We start from the raw sequence: 26887 nt of genomic DNA on the forward strand, positions 1-26887 counted from the left end.
TTGTGCAGAATGTTGCTATGAGCTAACATACAACATCTGTACTCTCTTCAAGTCTCTGTTTACGTCCTGAATTTCCAGCAATCCTGTCAAACCCTGGATACACAACATAAATGCACTATAAATAAAGATGCACACTCCTACGTACAGTCTTGACAGAACTGGCAACCACTTGTTGTGAAGTGAATGCAATGGTCCAGGGCAGAGGAGAGTGCAACATTTCTTGGTGGGATGTTATCAATGTTATGAATGGCACCTTTAAAATGTAGCTAAAAACTACAGTGCCCAGCTGTTTTATAAAAATTATTTGCCTTTTCAAGAAGAAAATAAACTACACATGTTTTACCAATTTTTAACAACGAGCCAATGGGCTCGATGCTGAATGCCACACGCAGGCTAGAGAACTCAGTAAGGTACAGAGGGACTAAATAATTGCTGGTTGTATTATTTTCATGAGATATGTTAACGTACACTTTTTGTGTTTCAGAATGTGATTTTAGAATATCCCAAAAGAAGTTCATATGAATTATGGCATACCTTTTTTCTGTTCTTCAAGAACACGAAAATTTCTCCACACCTATTTGTTAGTGGTAACATTCTACTGTAAAGTTTTGAGTCCTAGTGATTGTGAAAGCCATAGCGTATAATTAACATGTTTTACAATAACCTGTCTTCATTTATTTTTTTCTCCACTCAATTTACTTGTTTTTCCAGATGAACAGCAGAGGGAGCCATCTTATGAGCAGACCATACACTGCTGCCACCACACCCATACTATCAGCCTTCACCATGATACCCTGAAGGTGAGAATCAGATTCAACACTCACTAGAGGTGTATATCCTGCTCCGTTGACTGTCTTTTTAACACGCTATGCAGAAAGTGAAACATCCCAACAAATTGTATCTGGTTTCATTGTATCCTCAGTTACGCATACACAATTAGAGTTTGTAATGGCTGCAAAACATGTGGCCTCACCTTGTTGCCTGCAAGTGTGCTAATTTTCCTACTACGAGTCCTGCCCACACTAATTTAACCCAGAGCACGAAAAATAATAAATGCCCACTGCCTCCCAAAGCTCCTCCACCTCTGCTTGTGCCCTGTGGTCTAACCACACTCCCTCTTGCTGGTTTAATAAGCAGCAACTTTATGAGGTATTGCATGTTTAATGTCATCCACGTTGCAGAGAGAGATGAAAATGAGCCTGTTTGGCTAAATATGTCACATTTACACAATGGCTCATGTTAATGAATTTGCATTGTCCCTTCTTAAAGAAAAACAACTGGATTTTCATCAGTGTAAATAACAGCTAAGAGGTCAAAATTCATCTTTTCACTCCTGTGGTTTGGCTTTAATTTACAGATATCCGAAAAAGGCTAATACTGAATACTGGCTGGCTATTGGACTGAAAAAACTAAAAGGTCTTTTTTTGTAAAGTATTTTTCAGTGTGATGAAGATCAGGTGCTGTAGTCCTCTGTGACTCAGCTCCTCTCAACGTCAGAGAGCCTGAGCTTTTCTCCCCTTCAGACGCCATTATAATGTCATCTAAATAACATGCATAGTCCATTATAGTGATCAGAAAAAACATCTGAATGGAAGACATTGTTGGAAGAAATGCATTCAACACAGTCTTCCAGCTCATATGTGGCTCTCAGTGGGCAGATGTTAACATTAAGCCCTGAAAGCAGACAGTAGGACAGAGGGGGATTTCTAATATGCATAATCCTACCTCCTGATGTTTCTATCAAGAGGCACGGAGTGTGATGTTCGTTATACAACTAAAGCCTCACAACACAGAGAGCAGGATCTTCCCCCAGGTTTCTCCGTAAGCCAGACTCTTGAGTTGTATTGATAAATGGCCTACAGAGGTGTCAAAGGAACACGGCTTTTGTGGGAACTAATGGCTGCAGCCACCCAGGCTTCTTTTGTAATTTTTTCAGAGCACAGAGGGGGGTCACTCATGAACAGTATCCACACATAGTATATTCCCTCACCCCAGAAGTCCCTTTGCAGCCATAAACTGGGGGTTGATAGGGTGTTCCTCCACAGACAAACTGTGACAAGCCCTGCTGTGATGACTACATAATTAATTGATTAATAATAGTGCAGTGACCATGAATTCATGAAAGTGATTCAAGTCATAAATACACTCTGGTCCACGGGAAAGAAACACGTGTAGGCGACGGTCTGGTGCCCAGAATTAAAAGGGCCCCCAATAACTGATTATGTTTAGATATGAAAACTATTGAATCACGTTGTATGTAATAATACACTTACAAAAACATGCTTGTGTCTTCAAATCACTAAATCCGTCCCAAAACACATCCAATTGTGGTCAGAAACACTGGTTTTACAATTAAGTTCTGAAGTCATTCAGAGTATATCAGAGTATACATATATACTGTGTATGCTGACAGAGCTAACAGTAATAGCATGGACGGGCCGGAGCGTGGGTGCTAGGCTTCTGTGACGATGTCGTAGGTGAGGATTGTTGTAGTGCAGAGCAGAAGCCATTGGCTCACAAGTTGAGTTGCATTGGCAGAGTGGTGCTGTTCCTGTGTAGGCTATCTGCTCGTGCTCCTTGACTCCAGGGGAGTAAAAAAGTGAAAAGTTTGGTTGCAAAGTTATCCAGCAGCAAAAGTGAATTGCAGCCAATGAGCGCCTGCACGTCTTGTGAACAAGTAATCATAAGATTCACATGGAATTATTAACAGGTTTCTTTTGTATTATTTTCAAGTCATTGGCTGCATGGTGACAGCTTTTAATTTTCTTGGAATGATTCCTCATACCTCCATAAACTTCTTAATAACCCTTGGCTTGCTGATCATTATTACAATTGTGAATTCTAATTCACAAGGAGATAATCCAATCCTTACATAGACCAAACCAGTTTACATTTCATCAGTATTTTTTTGTAAAACACATAGGTCATTGTTTGGCAGTTTTCCTCTGGTTCAGATGAGTGAGGAGACGTCATGAAGCCCAGAAGGATCCAGACACCTTTGCTGACTGGGAATATGTTCATTACTGTACTGGATGCTACATCTAATATTATACCAATAATACTAAACTCAAACTCTTAAAAGTATAACATTTGCACATTTAAATCACTCCTCATACAAGCCTACAACTACATTAGGAGGTCTAAAACTATTATATAAAAATATTTAGACACATTAGATCCGTTTTCTTTGTCCACTAGACACTGACATGTTATGTATACAATAGTATACATCATATGGTTTGTGATGCTGATGGATACTCTTGGGAATGCTTGTTTAACCATGTATTATTATTTTATGAAGCTTTCATTGTTGACTATGGTCATTTTAAGTTTTTGCTGTCTTATGTCCGAGTCTGGCTACTGTGTGTGATGTTTGTGTTTTGTGTGAGCTAAAAGCAAACAGCTTTGTTAAAATTGCAACAATATATTGAATCTCAATGAAGATCAATTAGGCTCAAACTAAGCATGTACAACTCAACGTTGTTTATCTGCGCATGAAGATAAATTAAGTTGTATTCAGCCCAGCCGTTTTTTCCAAAGCAATTAATTTGACCAACAACACTTTCCACTGCCCTTAAGGTATGTAGCACGTCACTCTTGTTTCCCTCACCAATTAATTTGATGCATAATCTTGATCTGCACAATTCAGGTTTAATCAATTACTTCTGAGCTCCTCACCCCACGGTGCTCAGTATTTTTGCACTCTTGGGACACATTTAAATTTAATTTGTATCTCTGTGTATTTGTGTGTGAGATGTTTCCTCGATCAGATTGCAATTTACGCGCCGACATAAAGTTAGAAAACAGCATGGATTTAACCACCAGTCCGAAAATAGAAAGCTATGTTCCATCGGCAAACATGCTAAACCCCCACATGTTTTATTCATATGCATCCTAAACCTTCATATAATATAATGTGTCTGCTGGTTTGGGCCGCACCCTTAACAAGGTCTGTAGGAGAGAGAAAAAAATCCGCGTCAATTGGCCTCCCCTTGCAGTCGTCACTCCACCTCGTCCCGCCTCCTCCTTGTCTTCTCCGGGCAGCAGACGTATATAAACACACTGATCCATCTTCCTCCAGCCTACCCAGTAACATCATGATAACCAGTACGTGGAGCTCGGCTGGGAGGGCGCAACAGCCCCAGATCGTGGCTGATTTTACCAGCAAACCCAACAGTCAGAGAGACGCAGCCGCGTCTACTCATCCAGCCCACGCGGCATAACATTGTGTCGGCATCACCTGTTGTTTCCATCGATGCACGGTAAGTACACCACTTACAGCCTTTGTCCTGCTCCTTTTATAAAGCGAATGCAATGTTAGGCTATTCAATGGGAAAAAATGCATATATTTGCAATGCCTCTCGCTCCACAACCTTTCGTCTTTTTTTTTTTTTTTTTTGTTGCACTTCAGGATTGAAAAACAAATACGATGAAGCAAAAGAAAAGACAAATAAATAATAGACTCCGAGTCATAAAACGAAAACACAAATAGCTGTTCAAATCCAGACGGCGTCTACTGGAAATTAAATGACAATCCCTTCCTCCTCTTCCTGCCTCGCCTGAGAGGTGGGGGGAATGTTTATCATGTCGTCATGTTGCCGTGATTTGAGAGGGAACACATCTATATCTGAGCTTACTTTTAGATGAGGAGTAGGGTCGCTGCACATTAAATGTGTCACATATCAGAAGTCTTTTGGCTTTCCAACCTCCTGAGAGAAAACTTCGGTGCAGCAACAGGTGGCATGTTTTTTTCTTTTTTTTTTCTTCCCGGGCCGAAGTCGAGGCGAGATGCTGACGAGGAGATGGACGTGGAGGAAGTAGGGCGTCATTCAGCACCGAGACACTGGACAGCTCCCACGTCGAGGGCTCATTTCTATTTAGCTGCGAGCTGGACGGAACAACAGGTTTATTTGTCGCTTTTATAGCTTACATTTTAAATCATGCTGAGACGTCCTGTGAATATTAACAAAACCTAATGCTCAGCATTCAAATGTTCCTGCTGCTTGGAAACTAAATGGACTATTTTTGAGAGGTAGATGCTTGAATTTGAGCATGCAAGAGCAACAGCAAAATAAGTCAATTGTTTTTAATCAACACTATATTAAAATGACGAGTGCATATTATTGATTATCTCCTCTTGGGTCTCCTCTTGGTCTAAATAGAGTGCTGTCTCTGACCAGCACTCCTCTTTTCTCTAGTTTACACTAACATACCCCCCTTCCCTCCTTCCTTGCTTCCTTCCTCTCACTAAACTGTCCCCATCTTCCCATCCCCCTCTTCCACTGACTCCCAGTCTTGTTGCATAGCTACCAGCTCAGAAACATACTGGAGATGCAGGACAATCTATCTGTCTCTTTTCTCTCACTCTTTCTCTTTCAGTCCAAATGAGACTTATTGGAAAGAAAGCACATATCACGGAGTTGACGGCCTGCGTTCACATTTCCATTTTCTTATTTTAAATGGGGTGTAATTGCAAACTGTGCACAGCTTGGGGTTTCTGTTCATTGCATATGGTGAACAACGTTTATTCTAAGTGCTGTGCTGTGATCCTCTGTGTTCCTCCCCTCCTCCTCCTCCTGTCTCCCTCTTTTGAGAGGAGCTGAAAGGTTGGCATTACAACAACAAAGGAGGGATGGAATGTCAACAGGCTTCAGAGAGAAATGGGTTGAGAAAAACACAGAGATGAGAATTGGATGTAGTATTTCCATCTCCGACGTTTGAAGTTCACCACCTGTCAACACACCACGAGCCGCTGGGTGCTCTGCAACACCTGTGACACATGCATATCCTGAAATGCTCTGTGACTCTGGGGGTCAATGTGGAAACAGGGAAGGGAAGATACCAACTTAAGTATGTCAATGCCCTGTGGTGTTACAACTCTTTTTCTTTTAATACAGATGCAGTGGATGTGGAGCTTCAAACCAAAAGGAGAAGATGCTTTGGAAAAGTCTTGGTGGTGCTGAGTGGAAGACTAGTGATTTTGTTGTGAAGCTGATCACAGAACAACAAGTCCCAGTCTACCTCTCAGCACAAGCAGTGCTCTTCTGTCCACGTCAGCTTTCACCTACAAGGCTCTTCAATTCAGAATGTATTCACATTTTAATGTTGGCATTGTAACCGAGGTTTCCTGTTTAAACAATATTTAATCTGCATTTAAAAATTGACTTACAATGTTCTGATTGATCCGTGCCAGCCTTTATTTTCAGCATTTTATTTACTTTGCGATGAAAAGCATCATGCTACTCATGAAACTGATGCACAAACAATGAAAACTGCTCCAAAAGCTCTGGGAGAAACTGTAATAATAGCATACAGCGGCACACTTTGTACAAAACAGACTGTTATGAAATAATAATGGTTAATTGTTCATTCCTTAATCTGCATTTGACTTTTATATTGGAGAAATAAAATTTGGATGTACAACTGTTACGTATATTTCTGCATTTCCTCAAATCAGCATCAACATGACAGCATTAAATGAACATATACACTATATATACGTCACACACCAGGTGCTGAGAAAATCCCAAAGAAGAAAAAAACAAACACTATGGTCTTTCCTGGTCTCGAGTCCACTAACTACTGTACATTCTCCACTCAAACGTATCACTCCTGTTAGATGAGATGGCCTGCTCCAGAAAGCTTTACTTAACACTGTACTAGGTCCAACACTTTGAGCACTTAGAGGAAGAAATACACGTCAACCATCAATAAGAATGGTCGAAATCCCTTCGTGGACTTCAGTGGCTGCCTCAGTCTCTGTAATGGACAGTGGATAGCACTTGCTTCCCATGGTGAGGTAGTTTCCTTGATATGAGTTTTGAGTGACCAGGTGAACACTGTGCAACCAGCAGGAGAGGTCCTCCTAGTGGTGTGAGAATACATGAATGCATGCAACTTGAGTTTAATGCCACCAAATGTTGAAGATATCACAGAACCAACTATACAGGCAAACGTCCGAATTATTAAAAGAAGTGTTGGGAGGCTGACCTGACTTCCTGCATGGTGATTAACACATTGCTTTGAAGAGTGCACTAGTGGCAGTGCTAAGGGCCCATTAGGATCAGAAGTAATTAGGGAATGAGTCTCTTATACACAGTATCTATCCCTTTTTGTAAAACATTTTCTTTGTATTACACTTTGCTGCCAGTTTTTGTTCTGCTCACAGGGTGAGTTAATTAATCAAAGCTCAGAAAAGGTCTCTGCATCAGATTAATATCAGTAAACACACCGGAGCAAATATAAAGATATCTAGAGTCACTACACCTGAAGAAGTCTGAGAGGCATGCTCACACAACCCACTCTCTGCTCTGATGCCGTATTCACATATCAGTAAATATATCTCAAACCAAATAAATATATAGTAACAGACTCAGATGTACAACTAAAAGACTTAAAATCATGATGCTTCTGCATTATGTCAAATTCTTTCAGCTGTGCCTAAACATATAAAAACCAGTGGAGGTGAGCACAATTATTTCTTAGAAAATGGGATTTTAAAAAGATTGGATGAAAAGGAAATGAAGACTTAAAGCTTTAGACATTTTTTTTTAACACCACATATACTTCATCTGCCTCTCCCTCCCCCCAGATACCTGCATGAGTGACCTGACAGGATCCCCATTTATGTTACGAATGGCAAACGGTGCTGAGAACAGAAAGTCAAGCCCACCGCGAATGGGAAAAATATGAATATCTTAATAAAGGCACTATATTTACGGAAATGTTATCTGATGAATGCAAGTCATTACAATCCAAAGCTGACATGAGCCCAACATGGAAGATACATTTGAATAACAAATCATCTTCATCTCCGCTGACACTACATGCAGAAATCAATCATGTCATTATCCCCCGTTAATAACAGACAATGCTTACAGCCCTTTTCACTCAGAAAAGCTTGCAATATTTAATTAAATATGCGTCGTGGCTGGTCTCATTCACACTGCACCCTGTAGGTCTCCAGATTGGCGGCATGCTGGTTTTTCATATAGAAAAACCGGGGACTGGCTTGCGTTGCTAAGCAACACAAAAGAGTCAAGTGCGTTTGTTTATTGGCCAATAAGAATGCAGACAAAGTTTCAAGGTTTTTGCAGAAGGTCCTGTCTCTCACAGAAAGAAAATTGTGCTACAACCTTTCATACATTCATGTTTCATACCAGTGTATGAATAGCGTTGTGCTTTCAGACGTTTCTGTTTCGCAGAGCTCATAAATGGCTCTTAGCTGGTTTGGTAAAGAGATTAAAAGGTGATATATTAGGTTGATATATTGTTGGTTCTAGCACCACAGAACAGAACCACAATTTATGAAAGAAACTTTATACATATACAAACTACTGAGATAGACAGTGGTGAATCTGACCCTTGTATAGTTCACTCTGGCTATATACTGATATATATATATATATATATATATATATATATATATATGACTATTGCTCATCAATAAAGAAAGGAATTAAAGGAACAGGTTACATAGCTGTCCAGTCTTTTGGGGCCCAAAGGACAGAATCACACATCACAGCCATAACCAGGCACACATGGTGCCTTATTTATCCGGTTTTGCCTGGATCAAAAATCAAAGCTACTATGACCTTGTGAGAAGAGATGGTTTCACAGTCAAAGACCTGTCTGACCAACGAAAGCAGTCGCCATGAGTCCAGGCTGACGGTTTCACAAAGAATACAAAATGCTAGGAAATAGTAGCGGATGTGTAAAAGGAAGTGCACAACAGGTGACAAAACGCATCAGACACATTCTCAAGAGCACAGACCTTGTGTAATGCATGTACTCCCTCCTCGTTGTCATTACTATCTGGGCACCAAGCCTGGCGTGATGGTATGCCAACTGTTCCCCTGCTGTCTGTACTGGCACCTGTCACCAGCACCCTGGCACCTCGGAGGGACTCTGGAGGAGCGAGAGGCAGTCAGTAGTCAGCATGTAGCTACATATGCGGTCTGGTCGAACAGGAAACAGGGGAGAATATCTAAGCAGGGTCATCTCTAATATATTTTTGTTGATGATCAGCACTGTAGGACACATTACTGCTGTTTTCAGAAAATATAGGGGAAAGCTATTCACTTCAAAATAGCGGCCATTTGCACTGTCAATGTGTGTGGCATCTATTCAGTAATAGCCCACTTTAGGAGAATTACAAAGTAATCAATAAGGGTTATGGCAATGTTTAGCTTAGACAGTGTCTACTGTATAAATAAACAGACATTTAAATGATTCTGACACCAACTGTGTAAGTTAATAGCTTCTGTCCCTCTGATTTTATTGGCCTTTAAATAAAGAAGCTAATCAGGAATCTGATTAAAATAGGCTGCACAAAAAGTGAAGCAGCTGATCAAGAGGGAAACTATATTTAGTGAAACTATATCCTTAGTTACTTAACCTTTTAAAGCATGACACAGAACAGGAATTGTTTTTTCTTCTTGTTAGACTTATTTTATGTGTAATCGCTTGTTTTTGACCATTATTATCTGAGCCCCTATCATAACATAACATAATCTAAATGTTTCATTAATAAGCTGAATAAAAAGACAGGTGATCGTTCCTCTATACGTTTCTGACGCGGTCAAAGCAATCCGTCCACGACACACAGGCAAAGGAAACAAACAAAAAACACCTCACACAATAAACTCAATCATTCCCTGTGTTTTTTTTCTTCTTGTTTTGCAGCTGTAAATATCAACATGCTGGAAGTTGGAATGTGTCTTGCAAATCCAACTTAATTCTACTTGCTTTCTTTCTTTTTTTCCACATGTATTTACGCAGGGAGGTTGACTGAGCTGTTCCTCAGATATTAAAGGTGTTTTGACACAGTCACACCTGAGCTGTAGAAGTTAACTGATTTAAGTGAATTACCTTCTTCTCGCTAAGAGCAAAGTAGTTAAATCGGTCTCGTGCTGTGATACAATATCTTTTGGACTGTAATGTGTACAGCGCTCATAACACAAGACAGTTTTTCGGTCAGATGGAGGCAAAAATACATTACATTTCAAAGATGAAGATGGGTGTAAGCTGTGTGTAAGTACTCACTGTTTCAAGTAAGAGAAACGGCTCACATAAAGTAATTATAGAGAGGGGCATTTCCCGTTCAGTTGCATGGTCAATATGCACACAGGTACTATACCTAATTACAATACATTTACATTTATTTTCTCAATGGATTAATTGTGCCACTATATCAGCAATATGTAGATAGATATAATACTGCAGGTCATATGGGCAGCGCCTTGGCTTATTAATTATAGCGTTGTGGTCCATTAAAGAACCACTATCAAATCTCCACAATCACAGGGTAAAACATATGCTAATCTGATAAATGTGCTCACTATTTGATTGAATTAATGTATTGTACTTTCATCCATGGTGGAACTCATTCACACGGCAAACAGCATTTAACAATAACGCAACAGGAAAATCATTTTCAAGCAGCTTTGTTTCACGTTCATAAAAATGTCTCCAATTATATATACAGAACAGAACAAAACATATTTAGAGTCACAATGAACAATATTTTGAGGCTTGAATATGTCGTATCACATTAGTCATTTTTTGGCAGATAACAGAGACTTCAGTCCAAAAATGTTGATCGCCAATGTTAACTGCATAGTGTGCAGCACAAACACTGTTGAAACAACTCAACATCAGTATTTTCCATATATAATCATAATGTAGAAAACTTGCAGTTTATATGATAAAACAGAAATATGATAAATTACTAATCTGTGTTTGATATCCATGATGTGAGACAGTCAAGTCGCATCAATGCCTAAACACGTGAACAGAACTCCGATGGTACACGTAGCACACAAATGAATATACTTCTATATTCAACAAACTGAGGCCGCCAAGAGACACATAAAGCATAGCAGGCAAGTTTTGACGAAATGTTACCAGCTGCACAGCCAGATATTCCAGGAGAAATAAACAGCACATACATATAAAAGTGAAATGACATATGAGTAAAACACAGAGGTAAAGGTAGGAAAGCTGAATTATTTTTAGTTTGATGTGTACCTTACAAAAAGTATGATTTTTAAGTTTGAAAGTTGCACTATACAAGTTTGAAATGATCAAGACAAAAGCCCAGTTCCTTTTGATCTGCTGGGCTATACAACCGGTCTGAGACCTGCTTTATTTACACTGAAGAGGACTTAAAAGTCATACATTAAGGTTAACTTAAAAAGGCACAATGAGTAGGATATTCCTAAAACATAATGTATGGACTCAAACAAAAATAATCCCTCACAATCATCACCGATGACCCATTAATAGTGTGTGGCGGTGTCTGTATCTGCACACACTCTGCTTCCCCTTCCCTGTGTTTTCTCCTTTCTTTTCATTTTGCTGTGTTTTGGGACCTTTCTGGGCATCAACCTCTATGAAAACATAGTGACCAGGTGTCCGATTGCCCACAGAGGCAGACACAGCGTCAACCCACCTGCAAAATACCTAGCGAACAAAGGCGTTTCAAAAGGAGAGTAAACCCTTCTTGAGCTAAGGTGGAGGGGCCAACTTTAAATGTTGTTTACCAACCGGTAACCCCCAAAAAAAAAAATCATACTTATTGTGCCTAAAAAAAAGAAGAAATGTCTGGTGACGTGAGAATGAAAGAATCCACTGGAAGCCCCAACAAAAAATGAAACAAAAAAGAGAAGGCTTTTGATTTTCAGTACATGCCTCCTGCTGGAGGAAAACTGAAATCTGTAACACTTTCACAGGTAACGGTTGGTCAGGTCACAGATGAGCTGTCAGCTGTAAATGATTCGGGACAGTCAGTACTAGGTGGTCTTCACCAGATCATAGACGTGGACGTGAACATCATCGTCATATTTGATATAGTATACTGTGGGCTTCGCTGGGACCTGGTAGATGACCAAGCCGGTCCTCTTCAGACCGTTATCTGTGACGTACTCCACCTGTTTACCCACAAGGCTCTCTGGCTCCTCACCTGGCTTCCTGTCTGCTGGCAGCAGATGTTTGTTCTCTGTGTGACGGACAGATGAAAAAAAGTACAATGTAACAGGATCAAGTAAATTCTTACAAGGCTGTATCAATGCATCTTGGTTATTAACTTTAGAGTATTTCATGATTCATACCTCATATTGTTTGGGCAACTATGTACCCCTTCAATATTCATAAGCTTTATTTGCTGTACAAACTATTTGTAAGAAAGGCAACTTTCTCAAACTCTAACGAGGCCTCTATTCCACTATTCAGGAAACTGAACATTCTCGCAGTATATGACATAAATAGCCATAAGATATGTGGGTTCAATACATGGTCTGGCCTTTGTCCCTACCATCAGTGTTTAGCAGTGTAAATACAATAATTAAATAAGTAGCCAAGTTTTAAAATGAGCAAAGGTAACAGCAAGGTTAAGATGGTAGTATCTGCAGTTTAAAGCTGAACCTGGTCCTCTACCAAACCAGTTTATTTGTTCACTTCTTCTTGTCTCTTCTAATTCCTTCTTAGCATTGTCTCATCATGATGAGGCACAAGTGTACATAACAGAACATACTATCTTACTGAAGCTCAGAAAATTACGTTCAGAAAAAGAAGAAGAAGGGAGCATACAGATTGGAGTGTACATTTGTCCTGCCCTCTTTCTCCCACCATCTGAAATATGAAACATTCACAATTGTATGCATACGAAGACTACATATCTTGTTACTTTACCTGATTCGGGCAGGACACGTAGATCTCCGTCCTTATAGTCGTCCCACAGCTGGTACATGTACAGCACCGGGTCCTTCTCGTAAGTGATGTAGTACCAGTGGGTCATGACGGGGGCTCGGGACAGCACCATCCCTCGCCACTCGTTTTTCCCACCGTCCTCCTTCTCAAACAGATGCTCCACAGCACGGCCCACCAGCTCCTCCGCCCCGGGAGGCACCTTGATCTTATTGTTCACTGTGGGAAGAAGACACTTTGAAATGCCTGTGAACTGGAAAACTGTATAAATCCCAGTATCGTAGGACATTCAAATAATATAATATTATCTTACAATGCTGACAAAGCACTGATAGAATCTACAAAAACTCCTTAACGGACTATCAGTCGTGCTTAATGTTAGCGTTATATTAGCTCACTGAAGTGAAAGAGAAAAGTTTTAGATTAACCAGAAAAAAAAAATTGGCTGATATATACAATAAAACTAATTTGTCTTCTCCTTAAAAAAGTCCAGAATCGACTGGGCTGAAGTGATTACATTGTAAGTGTTTTTTTTTTTTAAGTTAACGCATCACTTTTTTAATTATTTGTCTGCTTTCTACAACAAACTCATTCATACTTATACACAACATAAGTGATGAGTTTCATGATTCTGAGAAGCACACAGTTTGACCAAGTGTGACCAGGGTAATTACCAAAATCCAACAAGCTAAAAATACTTCTCAGCACTTTACTGTTTACAGTATGTACATCCAAGCAAATACAACATATGTCCATAATTAGAGATAGACAATGTCACACTCACCAACTTTCTCTGACAACACCTGCAGGTTGGACACCCGGGTGTCTTTGAAGACCTCAATGCCATACACACAGTCAAAGCCATCATATTTGACCATGTAGAGAGAGTTGTTCACAGTTAGGCGCTCCAGAACGGTGCCTTTCCACTTGGTCACGTTACCCTTCTCCCTCCAGGAGTGCTGAATCCTTCGGCCCAGCAGGTTGTCGGGGTCTGGGCTCAGGGTCGCCGCCGAGCTCTCACTCAGCTCTCCACTGCTACGCTTCCTATGAACATGGAGGGAATGAGGTCCATATTACTTTATGTGTAACGGTTGTAAACCTAAAGGCCTTTTGCAAACATCCGGGGTGCCAAATGGGTCCCAAACAGTGAACTTATAAAAATGCACACATGTGTTTAAGCTTGTCATATTGTTTTATATTTACATGTCATACTACAGCTCAACTAATTTCTGTCATGTTGGGTCGTCTTCCCACTGATGACACCTTACATTAGTGTGTTCACACATGCCATTAATAATATGATCATGGCAGGTTAACTAGGAGAGCTAACAATCACTGTGAAGCTTTATCTGAGCCAATGGTGCTGTCAAATTACAGCAAACATGTTTGTTCATCAGGTAGGACTGGTCAGACTAATTCAATTTATTATAACAAATGATGTATTACAATATATTATGTATTACAAAAACCTTTTCATTGTACTCAATCTAAATGTGATTTGATCTTTAAGAGCTGAAATTAGCAGGCACATCGTATAAACGATGGTAAACAGTTTGACAGTAATGTTTAATTAAGTTTAAAGCCACTAGGCTGTGATTTTAATGAAGGGGGAATACCTGATTAAAGTTCATGTTAAAAGTTATTGTTTTTGAAGGGTTGTCACAGACCACAGTAGACTATGTCCTGCTGTGTCGTTCTCGGTGCAAAGACAAGTACACGTTCATACAAAACATCTGGGTCAAAGAGTTTTATCAGATCTTTACCTGCCCCGTTTCTTTGACATGTTTCCATAAATTCACACAGCCCTGCGAGACACAACACAGTTCAGTTAGCCAACACGAACGGACGATCAAATTCATATAAATTAAAACAGTGTTACGTGGTTTTGTTAATCAGCAGGTCTGCTGCCCCGAGCTCAGTCAACCACAACCGTGCAAACTAGCCTATCGTCGGATGTAAACAACGTGACTGCTAACTAAGCTAACGCAGTATCGACTTACAGGTTATATGTGTTTACACACCGACAGGAAAATACATGTGTAACTTCACCAAGACTAGCTGAATAAATGTCGACGTGTCGCCAGGAATGTGAGGCTACAGTGAGTCTAAAATAGGAAACCGAGAGGTAGCCAGCCTCAATAAAGCACTTCAGGGACTGTTCATTTCAAATGAGTAACATTTCTGAGCATTTCTACACAGTAGCTAGCTGAACAAAAGGAAATGCATCGCCATGTATGCGCTGGTTTTACACACTGGTTGTCGCTTTAAGACTAACGGGCACACAGAGGTCCGAACAGAAGAAATTAACTGGCATGTTTAATCAGATAAAAAGGTGCGATTAGCGGGAGCCGGCAGAATGAAATGTTTGTCCTACCTGATCAATAACTTCACATGTGTTTGTCTTTACAGAGCAGATTCCACCACCTAACACTAACGTATGGTAGACACACGGAAACGATACTGATGTGTGGACTACAACTACCGGAAAGAACTCGCTGCTGTCTAATTACTCTGGGATTTGTAGTCACATCTGTGTACTTCTCTGGTACTATCTTGTCATTTGGAGCAAAGTGTAATCACCTTTGTTGATTACAGTGTTTTACGTATTTTCGAACAGTTGGATATTTGTATTAACACTTTGTTATCTTTTAGATGTTGAGGATATGGCGAGGCTTACGAAGCCTTGAAACAACATTTCCCAGAAATCCCCACAAAGCAAGCGCACATTCTTCCTTAAATCGACTGTTGCACATTTCCATGCGGAAGCACATTTCCGACACAACCTGTGAGTCATTACAATGAGAAACTATTTCAAAATAAGGAATTAGTTTCTCAAAATAGTGAGGAACACTCTCAATATTTTTGACTGAGTGTTTCATTGTTTGGAAATGCTAACTCATTATTTTGAGATGGTTTCTCATATCTTTTTATGTCGGATCATTCTTTTTTTAAAGACATTTCCAGACATCTCTTTCCTAAACACCAAGTATGTAATAATTACAATCAATTTCTTAGGCCGTAAACTTCATTTGTAGATCACCTTCTTTTCATACTGATTTGTAAAGTTTTATTTTAATAACACTAATGCATTTATTTGACATCTTTATTGGAAATATAGATACATTTCAACATATTTTAAATAATTTGTGTTTTAAAAAAAACAATTGATTTGAGTTTTGTGTTAGCCTTTCAAAATGGAACAAATCCCTGGATTGTTAGAGGCTGTGAGTGATATTTATAATACAAAAGAAAGGCATGCAGAAAGACGATGCATTTATGTTGAATTTAACTGCAAGCTATGTGTTTCAGCAATTTATAGGCTCGAATGAATATCTTTTGCAATTCAAAAGTGAGATTTTGAGAATTTTAGTGTCACATTGTTTTTATTTTTTTTGTCTATTAAACAATTTTACTGTAAAATACTGACAGCAGAAATGCCAGTATTTTAGTTATTTTACGAAGCAGCTGTATTATATTTTAGCGGTAACTTATTGTATATTGGATTACAGTATGTGATAGGAGAAGTGTGTTTCACGGTAATTTTACAGTTTATAACAGCATGTTACTGTGTATTTACAAAGGGTAATACAACCTTCTACTTTTACATGTATTTCTCCACAATTTAAAAAAAGGAGAACAAATTGAAAACACAATAATTCCTATACAATACAATATTGCTGTCGTTTATTAAACACCCCTTAATTATTTATACAGATGATTTTGTAAAACAAGTACAATTAGGAAAATTTGTATTCCAAAACTGAAGAGGTACTGTTGAGAAGAAAACAATAACTACACACATTTTACACATGCCGATGTGTAGTTACTACATGACAGTGTAAAGGAGAAAGAGAAGAGAAGGAGGAAAGAGAGCGAACAGTGAGGGAGGATTTGGCGGCCTCACTTCTTTGTCTTAGAGACACACTTTTAGAGGCATTTACAGGCATCCATTCCCTTTTGAAAATCATCCCGTTCCTTCTGGTTTGCACTTCTACAGTCGGCTCTATAATAGCACACACAAAACACAGTTAGGTAACCAATGTTACATCTTCACATTCTAATTGGCAATTAGCTTTACAAATGTTAACTTGGCTATGCTACTAGATAACGTTACTGCAGCTACCTGAGCTCGAGCTTGGCTTAATTTTAGCAACCTGATGTCATGAAACAGACCAAATGAAATTCTCTGAGATGATAACAGTTCAACAATCATGAAGACAAAACAATACTTGAAAGTGTCAGTTTATGGTAAAAAGCGTAACTTTACCTTAACTCCTCTGTAGATCTCCACGTGGCCGTGCTCTGAAGGATGACTACTGGAGTTGTGCTGTCCAAAATCACCATCTGGGACAGCCAATCACATCTTGTCACTCAAAAAATGATTAGTGGGCTATGATCAGTTTGATTAATAAAATGTGCTATCGTCCTAGCAGAAACATTAGCCTATAATCAACACGTTGATGGATCGTGACTCATTGAACTTGGTGAAGCGTATTTCCACCACTTCATTGAACATACTGTATTATGCTGATAAATTACGGTTATCTGCCGCTATGGGTAACTGTAAATCTACAGGCGACGGATAAATAGTTAACTGTAAGTTAGTTATTATGAAACACTGTAAGATACCGTCGTAAATCCCAGTGAATTTACAGCAATTCATTACAGTGAAGGTATTGAGGACATTTGTGAAAGGCATAGCTTACTATGCCCAACCATTTAATTTATCATAAAATACACCACAGGGTGTGCTTTAATACTCAAACAAAGTCTTAGATTGTAGCTGAAATGCTAATTTCCACCACAAGATGTCACACTAAACACAACAACTCAGCCACAGGCTCTTTTAACAGACTTCAGATGATGGACTCACAAGTGTGGAGAGTGAATGATGCAGTACCCTTGGGTGCCTGTCTGACAGCTATTTCAGGGTGAAAGTGTTTGGTTTTATCTTGTGCCAAACCACCTGTGTGTGTCTGTGTGTGTCTGTGTGTGTATGACTCGCTTGTGATGTGAACACACTGCGTAAACCTTAACCTTATGTATTGTAGCCCCATTTCTTTGAGAAAAAACTTTCACAGCCTATTTATTCTTTCATGTATTTGCCCAATTATGGTAAATTCCATATTGATTAAAATACCAATACTTTGACACACAAATAGCCATTCACCTTATGAAATAAATGTAATGACCAAACAGAGCAGTCAAAAGAAAAAGAGGTTAGTAGCCTTTGCTGAAAACAAATGAAGCAACATAGACAAAGATGGAAAGCCAATCATTTGATTGAATTGATGTTTGCATTACATTATTTTCTTTGTTCTAATTATGATTAGCATGAGCAGCAAACTAGAGGTGTCGAGATGACACGTTGTGCAGAATGTTAACACGTCAAGCGAGTGTGTTCAGGGACAAAACGTGTTGGTGTCGACATAACATACAGTATAATTGCATTAACTGAGTTTATACAATTACATTCTGCTTACATTTTAAGAACATAATAGAACACATGTGTAAAAATACAAAGTATTAAGTATAAAATCACATGAAAATGTAGATACAAACCATCAACTGGAGCTTCCTTAAAGAAATATTGCAATAACTCATCAAGATTAGGTACACAAACTTTATTTATTGAGGATACACACCATGTCCCAAAAAAACTTTACGATAATACATTCCATACTCAGTCAAAACTGGAAATCATTTAATTTAAGTTTCAGGATGAACCACTTTTCTTTCTAAATTAAGTAGTGAAACATTATCTTTACACCGCGAAAGAAGATAAACCCTCAAAAAGATGATGTCGCAGCATGTGTTATCTCCAACATGAAAAGACTTCAGCGTATTCAAACTGAAGTCCGGTTTGACTCAAGTTGAGCTGGGATCATAAAGTGTGACATGTTGCTGATCATGTTCTCTTAATGCGCTTCATAACTTCATCTTTATCACAATAAAAGTTGTGCTATTATGTTTGTCGACCCTGCAAAAGTCACATAACTTGTTTGATGAATAGCTCTCTACATATGCTCACAAGAAATGGATTGCTAAATTATCTAAATGACTTGGTTCACAACATAACAACAGTTGGAAAGTCTAAAAGAGCTGCACAATTACTAATGTATCCCCATTTAAGTTAGCATCAGGCTAAATCAGAAGATCGTTAGAAGTCTCTGGTGCGTAAGCTCTGCCAGTATGTGCGTTAACATTCTGCAAAAGTACAGCAGAGAAGTGAGATGGCCAACATGCCGTATATACTGTACGCAATAAGCCCTTTCAGCTGACATGTTCCGACAGTTTCAGAGCAGACGGTACTGAAGATTTTGAAACCTAATTTTATAAACCTGCCGATTTACAGTATGTGGTAATTCAAATCTGGCTGGGTGGTTAATAACACACTTCTGTGGTGTGGCAATGTGTTGCGACCGTGGATTTTGTACCTACGGTTGCTGTTTAACAGCTGATCGCGTTATTGAATAGTTTGAAAGGTTGTATGAGCTATAATTTTAAACACATACATATGTATTAATCTTAATAAACAAATATTCGAAGAGAACACATGAATTGTGTCCATCCATCCCACAGTTAACACATTGTGTGCTGAAATGTGTGAAAATGCTGTTGACCCAAATTGTGTGCATTTTATTGACACATCTCTTAGAGTACACTGAGACCATACCCTTGTGTACCTGGCAATTTGCGAGTTTGGGGTGGATGTTTTAAAACAAATTCCAGTATGTTTAGACTCATCATATTTAAATTGAAAAACCTTTGGACTAAAAGGAAATAAATGAGTCAGTACCCCAAATCTTACTCCTGGCAGTGTGAAAGCATTCTAACAGCATTTAGATGTCGGGGAATGCAATTTAGAGAAACTTAAAAGTTAGCAGAATGAATAAAATATGATCAATAAATAGTTTGACCTCATTAGTGGCAGGTCCAAATTTGGAATTGGAACAGGAGGGATATGTGTGTGTGTGTGTGTGTGTGTGTGTGGGGGGGGGGGGGGGGAGGGGGGGCTACAACCCTGATCATGATATGCATATGTCCTGTATGTCTGCCTATAAGGTTGTGTGGAAAAAAATGCTAAAAACAGAGAGAATTCCATTAGCAGCAGGTTAGCAACCCCCATCATCTGCACCCCCTGTGGACTACTGCCCCCCTCTCCCTCTCCCTCCACCTCCCCCTCTTCCACAGCACTCAGCTCCCCTTCACACCTCTCATACTCAGCATTCTACAACCAGCAACCCACTCCAACACCTCACAGCACCCCACCCCCAGCGTGTCCCTTAACCTGGTGAGGAAGGAGGATCAAGGTGAGGAAGGCCACGGGTCCAGACGGCATCAGCTCAAGGCTCCTCAAATCCTGCGCAGACCAGCTGTGCAGGATAGCGGAGCACATCTTCAACTTGAGCTTGAGGCCGGGGAAAGTACCACAACTATGGAAGACGTCCTACGTGGTACCGGTACCAAAGACCCCGCGGCCCAAGGACCTCAACAGCTACCGGCCGGTGGCGTTGACAGCCCACCTGATGAAGACCATGGAGAGGCTGGTCCTTGCCCATCTCCGCCCTTTGGTGAGTTCATCCCTGGACCCACTTCAGTTCGCCTACCAGTCTGGCATCGGGGTGGACGCCATCATCTTCCTGCTGCAGAGATGCCTCTCTCACCTGGAAAAGGCTGGAAGCACTGTGAGAGTTATGTTCTACGACTTCTCCAGTGCCTTCAACACCATCCAGCCTTTACTTCTGAGGGACAAGCTGGAGCAGACCGGGGTGGACCACCACCTGATTGCATGGATCCTGGACTACCTCACAAACCGTCCACAGTATGTGCGGATACGGTAGTGTGAGTCAGATCGGGTGTCCTGCAGCACGGGAGCCCCACAAGGAACCGTTCTGGCTCCATTCCTCTCCACCTCGGACATCAACCACAACTCTGCAAACTGCCACCTGCAAAAGTTCTCTGACGACTCTGCAATCGTCGGCCTCATTTCTGCCGATGGCGACAGGGAATACAGAGAACTAAATCAGGACTTTTTAGGATGGTGCCAGCGGAACTGCCTTCAGATAAACTCCAGTAAAACCAAGGAGCTGGTGGTGGACTTCCACCGGGGTAAACGCTCTCCTCTGGTACCGGTGAGCATCCAGGGACTGGACATTGAGATCGTCAAATCAAGTACCTGTGTGTTCACTTGAACAACAAACTGGACTGGTCCGACCACGTACACGCACTTTACAAAAAGGGACAGAGCAGACTCTTTCTGCTGAGGAGACTGAGATCTTTCGGGGTGCAGGGAGCACTCCTGAAGAATCTTTTATGGAGTGGTCTTCTGGAGCAGCAGCATCACGGCAGCTGACAGGAGGAGACTAAATAAACTGGTAAAGAAGGCCAGCAGCGTGCTGGGGCGTCCCCTGGATACCGTGGAGGTGGTGGGGGACAGGAGGATGATGACGAAGCTCTCGTCCATGATAAGCCTCGCCTCCCACCCCATGCAGGACACTCTGGCAGCGCTGCACACCTCCTTCAGTCACCGGCTGATTCATCCCCGGTGTCTGAGGGAGAGGTACCGCAAGTCCTTTCTTCCCGCTGCGGTCAGGCTGCACAACCAGCTGAGCTCCCAGTAGACCACTTTGACAATTAAACACTTTGAACTGAACTTGGTCACTTTGTCATTCACCTGGTGCAATATTACGTGCAATATTACGTGTAATACGTTTAAGTACTTTTTTATATATACTTTTTCTACTCAGTCTGTATATTAATATTCGTCTCTACTGTTTTACTGCTTATTTATATTTATTTATATTACTTGTTTCTATTTTATTATTCTTTTACTCACTTGTGAGCAATGCTGCTGTAATCCTGTAATTTCCCCACTGCGGGACTAATAAAGGATTATCTTCTTTTAGGTTAGTTTTCTCTAGTTTTCTCCTTCAGATAATCCAATTCTGGATTAAGACAATATGTTCTCTACGAACCAATTGGATGTGAGGTGAGAGTCAGTGTTGGTGCTGTGTAAAGCTGACAGTCTTCAAGAAAAAGCCAGTGTTGTATCGACACAAATATATCTGGCTGTTTTGGCCTTGTTGTTGTCACAGCAACAGAAAGACCTGGATGTTGGAGAAATGGGCTGACTCTTTTTTCTTTTTTTGTTACAGTCAGTACCATGAAGCTCTCAGCAGGCGTCTCTCCCACAGCGGCCGTCTCTCCTGGGACACCATACCGTCTCCAAAAATAGAGGTCTCCTCCTCTCCTTCCAACTCTTCAACTCTTCCAGGTGTCAGTCACTCTCATTTGCATTATTGGTTAGTGGAAAAACTCACAGATCACCTGCACAGAAATGAGTGTGTGCGCATTGATTAGATATCTCTGTTATTAGCTACATCCCTATGCAACCTGAATTATGGCTTTAAAGGGATGGCTTATCATGGCTGTGTCATACATATAGTGAATAGAACTTGACTGTGAGTTTGTGTGTGTGTGTGTGTGTGTGTGTGTGTGTGTGTGTGTGTGTGTGTGTGTGTGTGTGTGTGTGTGTGTGTGTGTGTGCGTGCGTGTGTGTGTGTGTGTGCGCGCGTGTGCGTGTGTGTTGTGTGTGCGTGTGCGTGTGTGTTGTGTGTGTGCGAAGCGGGGTGTTGGAGCTAAAAAAGAAATGTGCTGCTGATGACGTTAATTAACAGGGTTGTGTTTCCTTCTGGAACACAGATCCTTTCCTCTCTGAAGACAAACAGGCAAATATGAACACGTTCAACAAAACCCTGTGAGCCGAGTCAAGACCAAACATGAAGACACAGTTTCTCGAGTGTTGTGATGTTGATTATGAATAGTTTTAGACTGTGAGAACAGCAGATACAGAACAACACATGAGCTTGTGTATTTGGATGGCGGCTGGCTATTCCTGTGTTTTTTGTTCACGTTTCATCTATATGTAGATACATGCTAAAGTCCTTCGCTGCCGAGATTGTTTCACATGTTGGTTTATTTTTATTTTTTAATGTCATGTGTGTAAATAAGACTTTTCTCAAAGAGGCACCTGTATTTGGCTTATGACGGCACATCTTCATGTGTTCAGTCTAAATGAAATTCCCCAAAGTCCAAATTCACCATTTCTGATGAGAGAATGATTCACATTTGGATTGCATGTTTGTAATTTAATCTCATGGTACATCTGATGATGTGCTGTTTCGTCAGGTTGACAGTTTGCATCTCCCAGAGGTGTTTTGCTCGTCTATTCCTCAACTCATCTACAGCTATCTTCAACTATGTGTGAACATGCAATCTTACAAGATGTATTGGGCCTCGTGCCTTGTGGAGAATGTGGTGGCTGGTGTTTCCATCCTGTCGTACCTTCTGATTACACATGATGGGGATTTATGTGGTCTCATTGTCAGCTGGTGGTGAGATTCTTTTCAGCAGTTTGGGATTTCCTGCAGGGAGTCGATTTCTGGTAAAGACTGAAGCAAGCATTTATCTGTCTAATAGTATGTAGAGTATTTCAGAAGCACAAAAAACACAGTACGCTGCCTAAAATAACAATGGCTGATGCCACACAGTTTGATTAAAGTGCCACAGACGTAACCACAAGATTAACAGCGGTCCCTTCTGAGAGCTGAAGGTAGTCGTAGCTTCTGCCACCCAGCACTCAACCATAACACAAAATGTTTCAATATAATTATATCCAGTGAGTGTGATATAAGTCAATCCTCTTATTAATTGGGTCTTATGATTGTGTAGCTCTTGCTGTCACAGCTAATTGACCCCAAGAATGAGGTGAAGTACACCTGCCTTCATTTATGCACAACTCTAATTAACACCACCACCAGAGATAGATGCATGTGTGTATGTGCATACAGTGCATCTCAGTGTGTGTGTGTGTGTGTGTGTGTGTGTGTGTGTGTGTGTGTGTGTGTGTGACATGGGATCAGGCTCGTCTCATCCAGCATACGTTGGATCTAGTGACCCCAATCAACGCAGTCAGACCAATATGGAGGCTGAAGAGAGAGCGAGAAGTGACTTGAGCATTTATTTGGAGTCGTGTTTCTGTCCACCTGGCGAAAGTCCAACATCACCACTGTAGGCGCAAACTGTGTCTGTCTGCCTGCTGTTCGGTGCTGAGCAAGTAGTGTACAGTGGGTTGTTAGAGATTCTTTTTTTTTTAGCTAAAACCATAACAAAGCTGATGAGAGTGGATATAAAATGAACAATTTCCAAACTTCAAAATTCAACAGCAGGTCATATTGCTTTTTCTGCCAAAAATATATTTTTTCAATTAATTTCAAAGTCTATTCTTGCCGATCCAATCCCGAGTGACTGAAGTAAACGGGAGGGGTTCAGTGTCTTGCTCAAGGACAACTTTACAGGACATTGATGGATAAAGTAACTGTGGTGGAGATGCAAGCTAACACTGCTTATGAGACAGCCTCATTCACCATGAGGTAGCTACCTCACAGGACACAGACGTCCATCCGTTTACTCCTCACACTTTAAGAAATTAGTTTAGGTTTTTGTTTCCCCGCTGACATAATAAGCAGCGCTGAATATTTATCTCTTCACCATCCAGAGGTGTTATTGCATATAATGTTGATTACAGTTTATTTTGATGAGTAAAATAGATGTTACTTTCCAGCAGGCTTCTCCCTATCTGTCTGCCCACGCTTTCTCTCCCTTGTTCTTCAATCCTTTAATCTCTGCATAAACCCACTCTGACTTCATAGGCCTGAGTCCTACTGTATCAATTCAGACTCTCCTCTCCTTCCTCTCCTCTCCTCTCCTCTCCTCCTCTCCCCTCTCTTTTCCTCTCCTCTCCTCTCCTTTACTCTCCTCTCCTCTCCTTTTGTTTCTCTCAGTATGTTTTTGATTTCACAATGAGTGTTCTTCCTGGTACTGTTTCCTAAACAGCAGGGGTGCTGCTCTGTCAATGGATTGCTGATGCTGCATGCTGATTACATAGGAGCTAATCTGATGGCTTTATATAGTGTTTGTGTGTGTGCGTTTATTTTTGTGTGCATTTGTGCATATTAAGTATTTTCTTTACTGATGCAAAAATTGCAAGCAGCAACCTGCTCTGAACAGGCACGTTTTGAACGGGCACTGTACTAGTAGAAGTATGAAGTAGCATACCATAGATATACTCAAGTATTTTAAAATTGTACTTAACTTCTGTACTTGAGTAAATGCACTTCGTTACATCCCTCAACTGTAAAACCATTACTTATAAATGGAACAAATCAGAGCCCAAATCAGTCAGCATCATTCTGGTTTTCATGAGAATATATCATAGTTTATTGGCAGTAATTTGCAATTGTTTCTGATGTTGTTATATATTCACTGTTGGCAAGTACTACTATAAATTTAATCCATCCTGACCAATCAAATAAATGCTTTCTGCCCACTGAGCAGTAATAGTTAGGATTATCAAGCTTTGCCAATCACCGATTTGCACACACTAATTTCTAATCCGGAGGGCAGCGAGCTTTCCAGTAAATGGAGCATATGAGTTTGAATTATATCCCAAGTCAGAGGTTTTTATAGCCACAGCACAACATATGTGAACGATGATTCATAGCATCCTCCAGATATTGCAGAAGCAAAATGAACAGCGATATGGTCAGATCAACATAATGCTTTGACTAGAGGCTGACCATTAAAATACCGCTAAATTTCCAACCTGCTTTTTTTCTGGTAAATACTGGAACCTGCAACAACGTGAAGCCTGTGATTTGAAAAACATATCAGGATGTGATGTCAAATATGCGTCATCTGATTGCAAAGCCTACAATCTGCTGCTTAAGTTTTTAATAAATGTTTAGTTTTTCCTGTTTAAATCAGTCTGGTTTATTTGTAAGAGTCCGTATGGTGTAAGCAAAGCCGCAATTATACCACAGGATAGCTGTGGAGTAACAATATGCCCCATCCTGTGTTGTGATTGTGCGTGAGTGTGTGTTTGGTGGTGACGTGACAGTGGGGTGGGGACAAGCTGTGTGTCTTGGTCTGGAGCTTGTCGGTGAGGAAAAGACAGAAGGAAGCTGGGATGCAGCTTACTCTTACAGTGACTCAGCAATTTCAGAGATGAGGTTTTTGTAAATAATCCCCTTTTCTCATTTCTGCTTCCTTCATTCCTTATCCCCTTTGCCCTTTTCGTACTCCATCACCACCCTCCTCGCTCCCAATAATCATTTATGTCTCATTACTTAATTGTTTTGTACATAAAAATAACATCTCATCACTGTAATGACTCTCAATTAGAAAAAAGAGGGACAGGAAATTTGATAACACATCCATTGTCTTAATATTGTTCCTTTTCTAGAACGAGGGATTAAGGTAGCATTTAATATGGTGAAATAAAAAAAGGGAAATCATTATTCAAATTCTGTTGGTTTGCGGTAGGTTCGTCATCTGAACGCCTATCACTGACAGCCCTCATCTGTTTAGTGCAGAAAGAGAGACGTCAGTTGCACTTTGCTGAAAGCAGAGAGATGCAGGGACAGAAATAGACCATACTGGGATATCTGAAGAGAGGAGGAGAAGGGAGAGGCCCTGGGTATTCTGCCATCCTAGATAACACCGACTCTCCAGCGTGGTGGGGTGGAGAATGAACGCCAACAGAGACAATGAGGAGCATGAGCGGTCATGCACTGAACTTGTCTCTGTGTCTGCATGTGTGAGCAATGAGGTGGTCGCAGCAGCGGTGGTGTGATGGAAGACAGAGGAAGGAAGGAGAAAGGAAATGAGCTTCCTATTAGATTAGGAAGAGAGACTAAAAGAGACACTAGAGAACGTTTGCAATGCAAGAAAGCACGTGTCATGGCTGTAGAATGTATAACGCAGCAGAAGATGTTGATCTTTTTTTCATTTGCCGTATTTAATCTAATTATCTGCACATTTTGGTTTGAGGACTGACTTGATGTTAGTTTTTTAATCTGACTGCTGTTAGTTTTACACCATTATTCAGTCTGACATTGGGTTCTTGTTAAACCAGTTTCTGTTTGGGAGGGCAGTGACTAAGGCATCCGGCCCACTTACGTTCAGTCACCTCTGTTACTCGGGATATTTACCTGAAGTTTTTCACATCAGCTGAGTAAATATGTCAATTGTTGTGGGAGGTTGAGTTGTTATTTCTATAAATTGACTTCCATGACAAAATTGGCTGTATCTACGGATACAGTGGTGCTTTTAACTAAAT

General features: G+C 40.5%; 1 protein-coding gene across 1 annotated transcript; it reads right to left on the minus strand.

Annotated features, from left to right (window-relative positions):
• Positions 1 to 10429: 10429 nt before the first annotated feature.
• LOC306736774 (spindlin-1-like) lies at positions 10430 to 14496 on the minus strand. Its single transcript, XM_079218444.1, has 4 exons — positions 14469 to 14496; positions 13490 to 13749; positions 12691 to 12924; positions 10430 to 11998 (listed from the first exon to the last, which is right to left on the minus strand). Exons 1-4 carry the CDS (start codon positions 14486 to 14488, stop codon positions 11793 to 11795), a joined length of 720 nt encoding a protein of 239 aa, XP_079074570.1. The 5' UTR covers positions 14489 to 14496; the 3' UTR covers positions 10430 to 11792.
• Positions 14497 to 26887: the final 12391 nt, after the last annotated feature.

This window comes from Taurulus bubalis (assembly GCF_910589615.1).
Source record: "Taurulus bubalis genome assembly, chromosome: 1".
In the NCBI taxonomy this organism is placed as follows: domain Eukaryota; kingdom Metazoa; phylum Chordata; class Actinopteri; order Perciformes; family Cottidae; genus Taurulus; species Taurulus bubalis.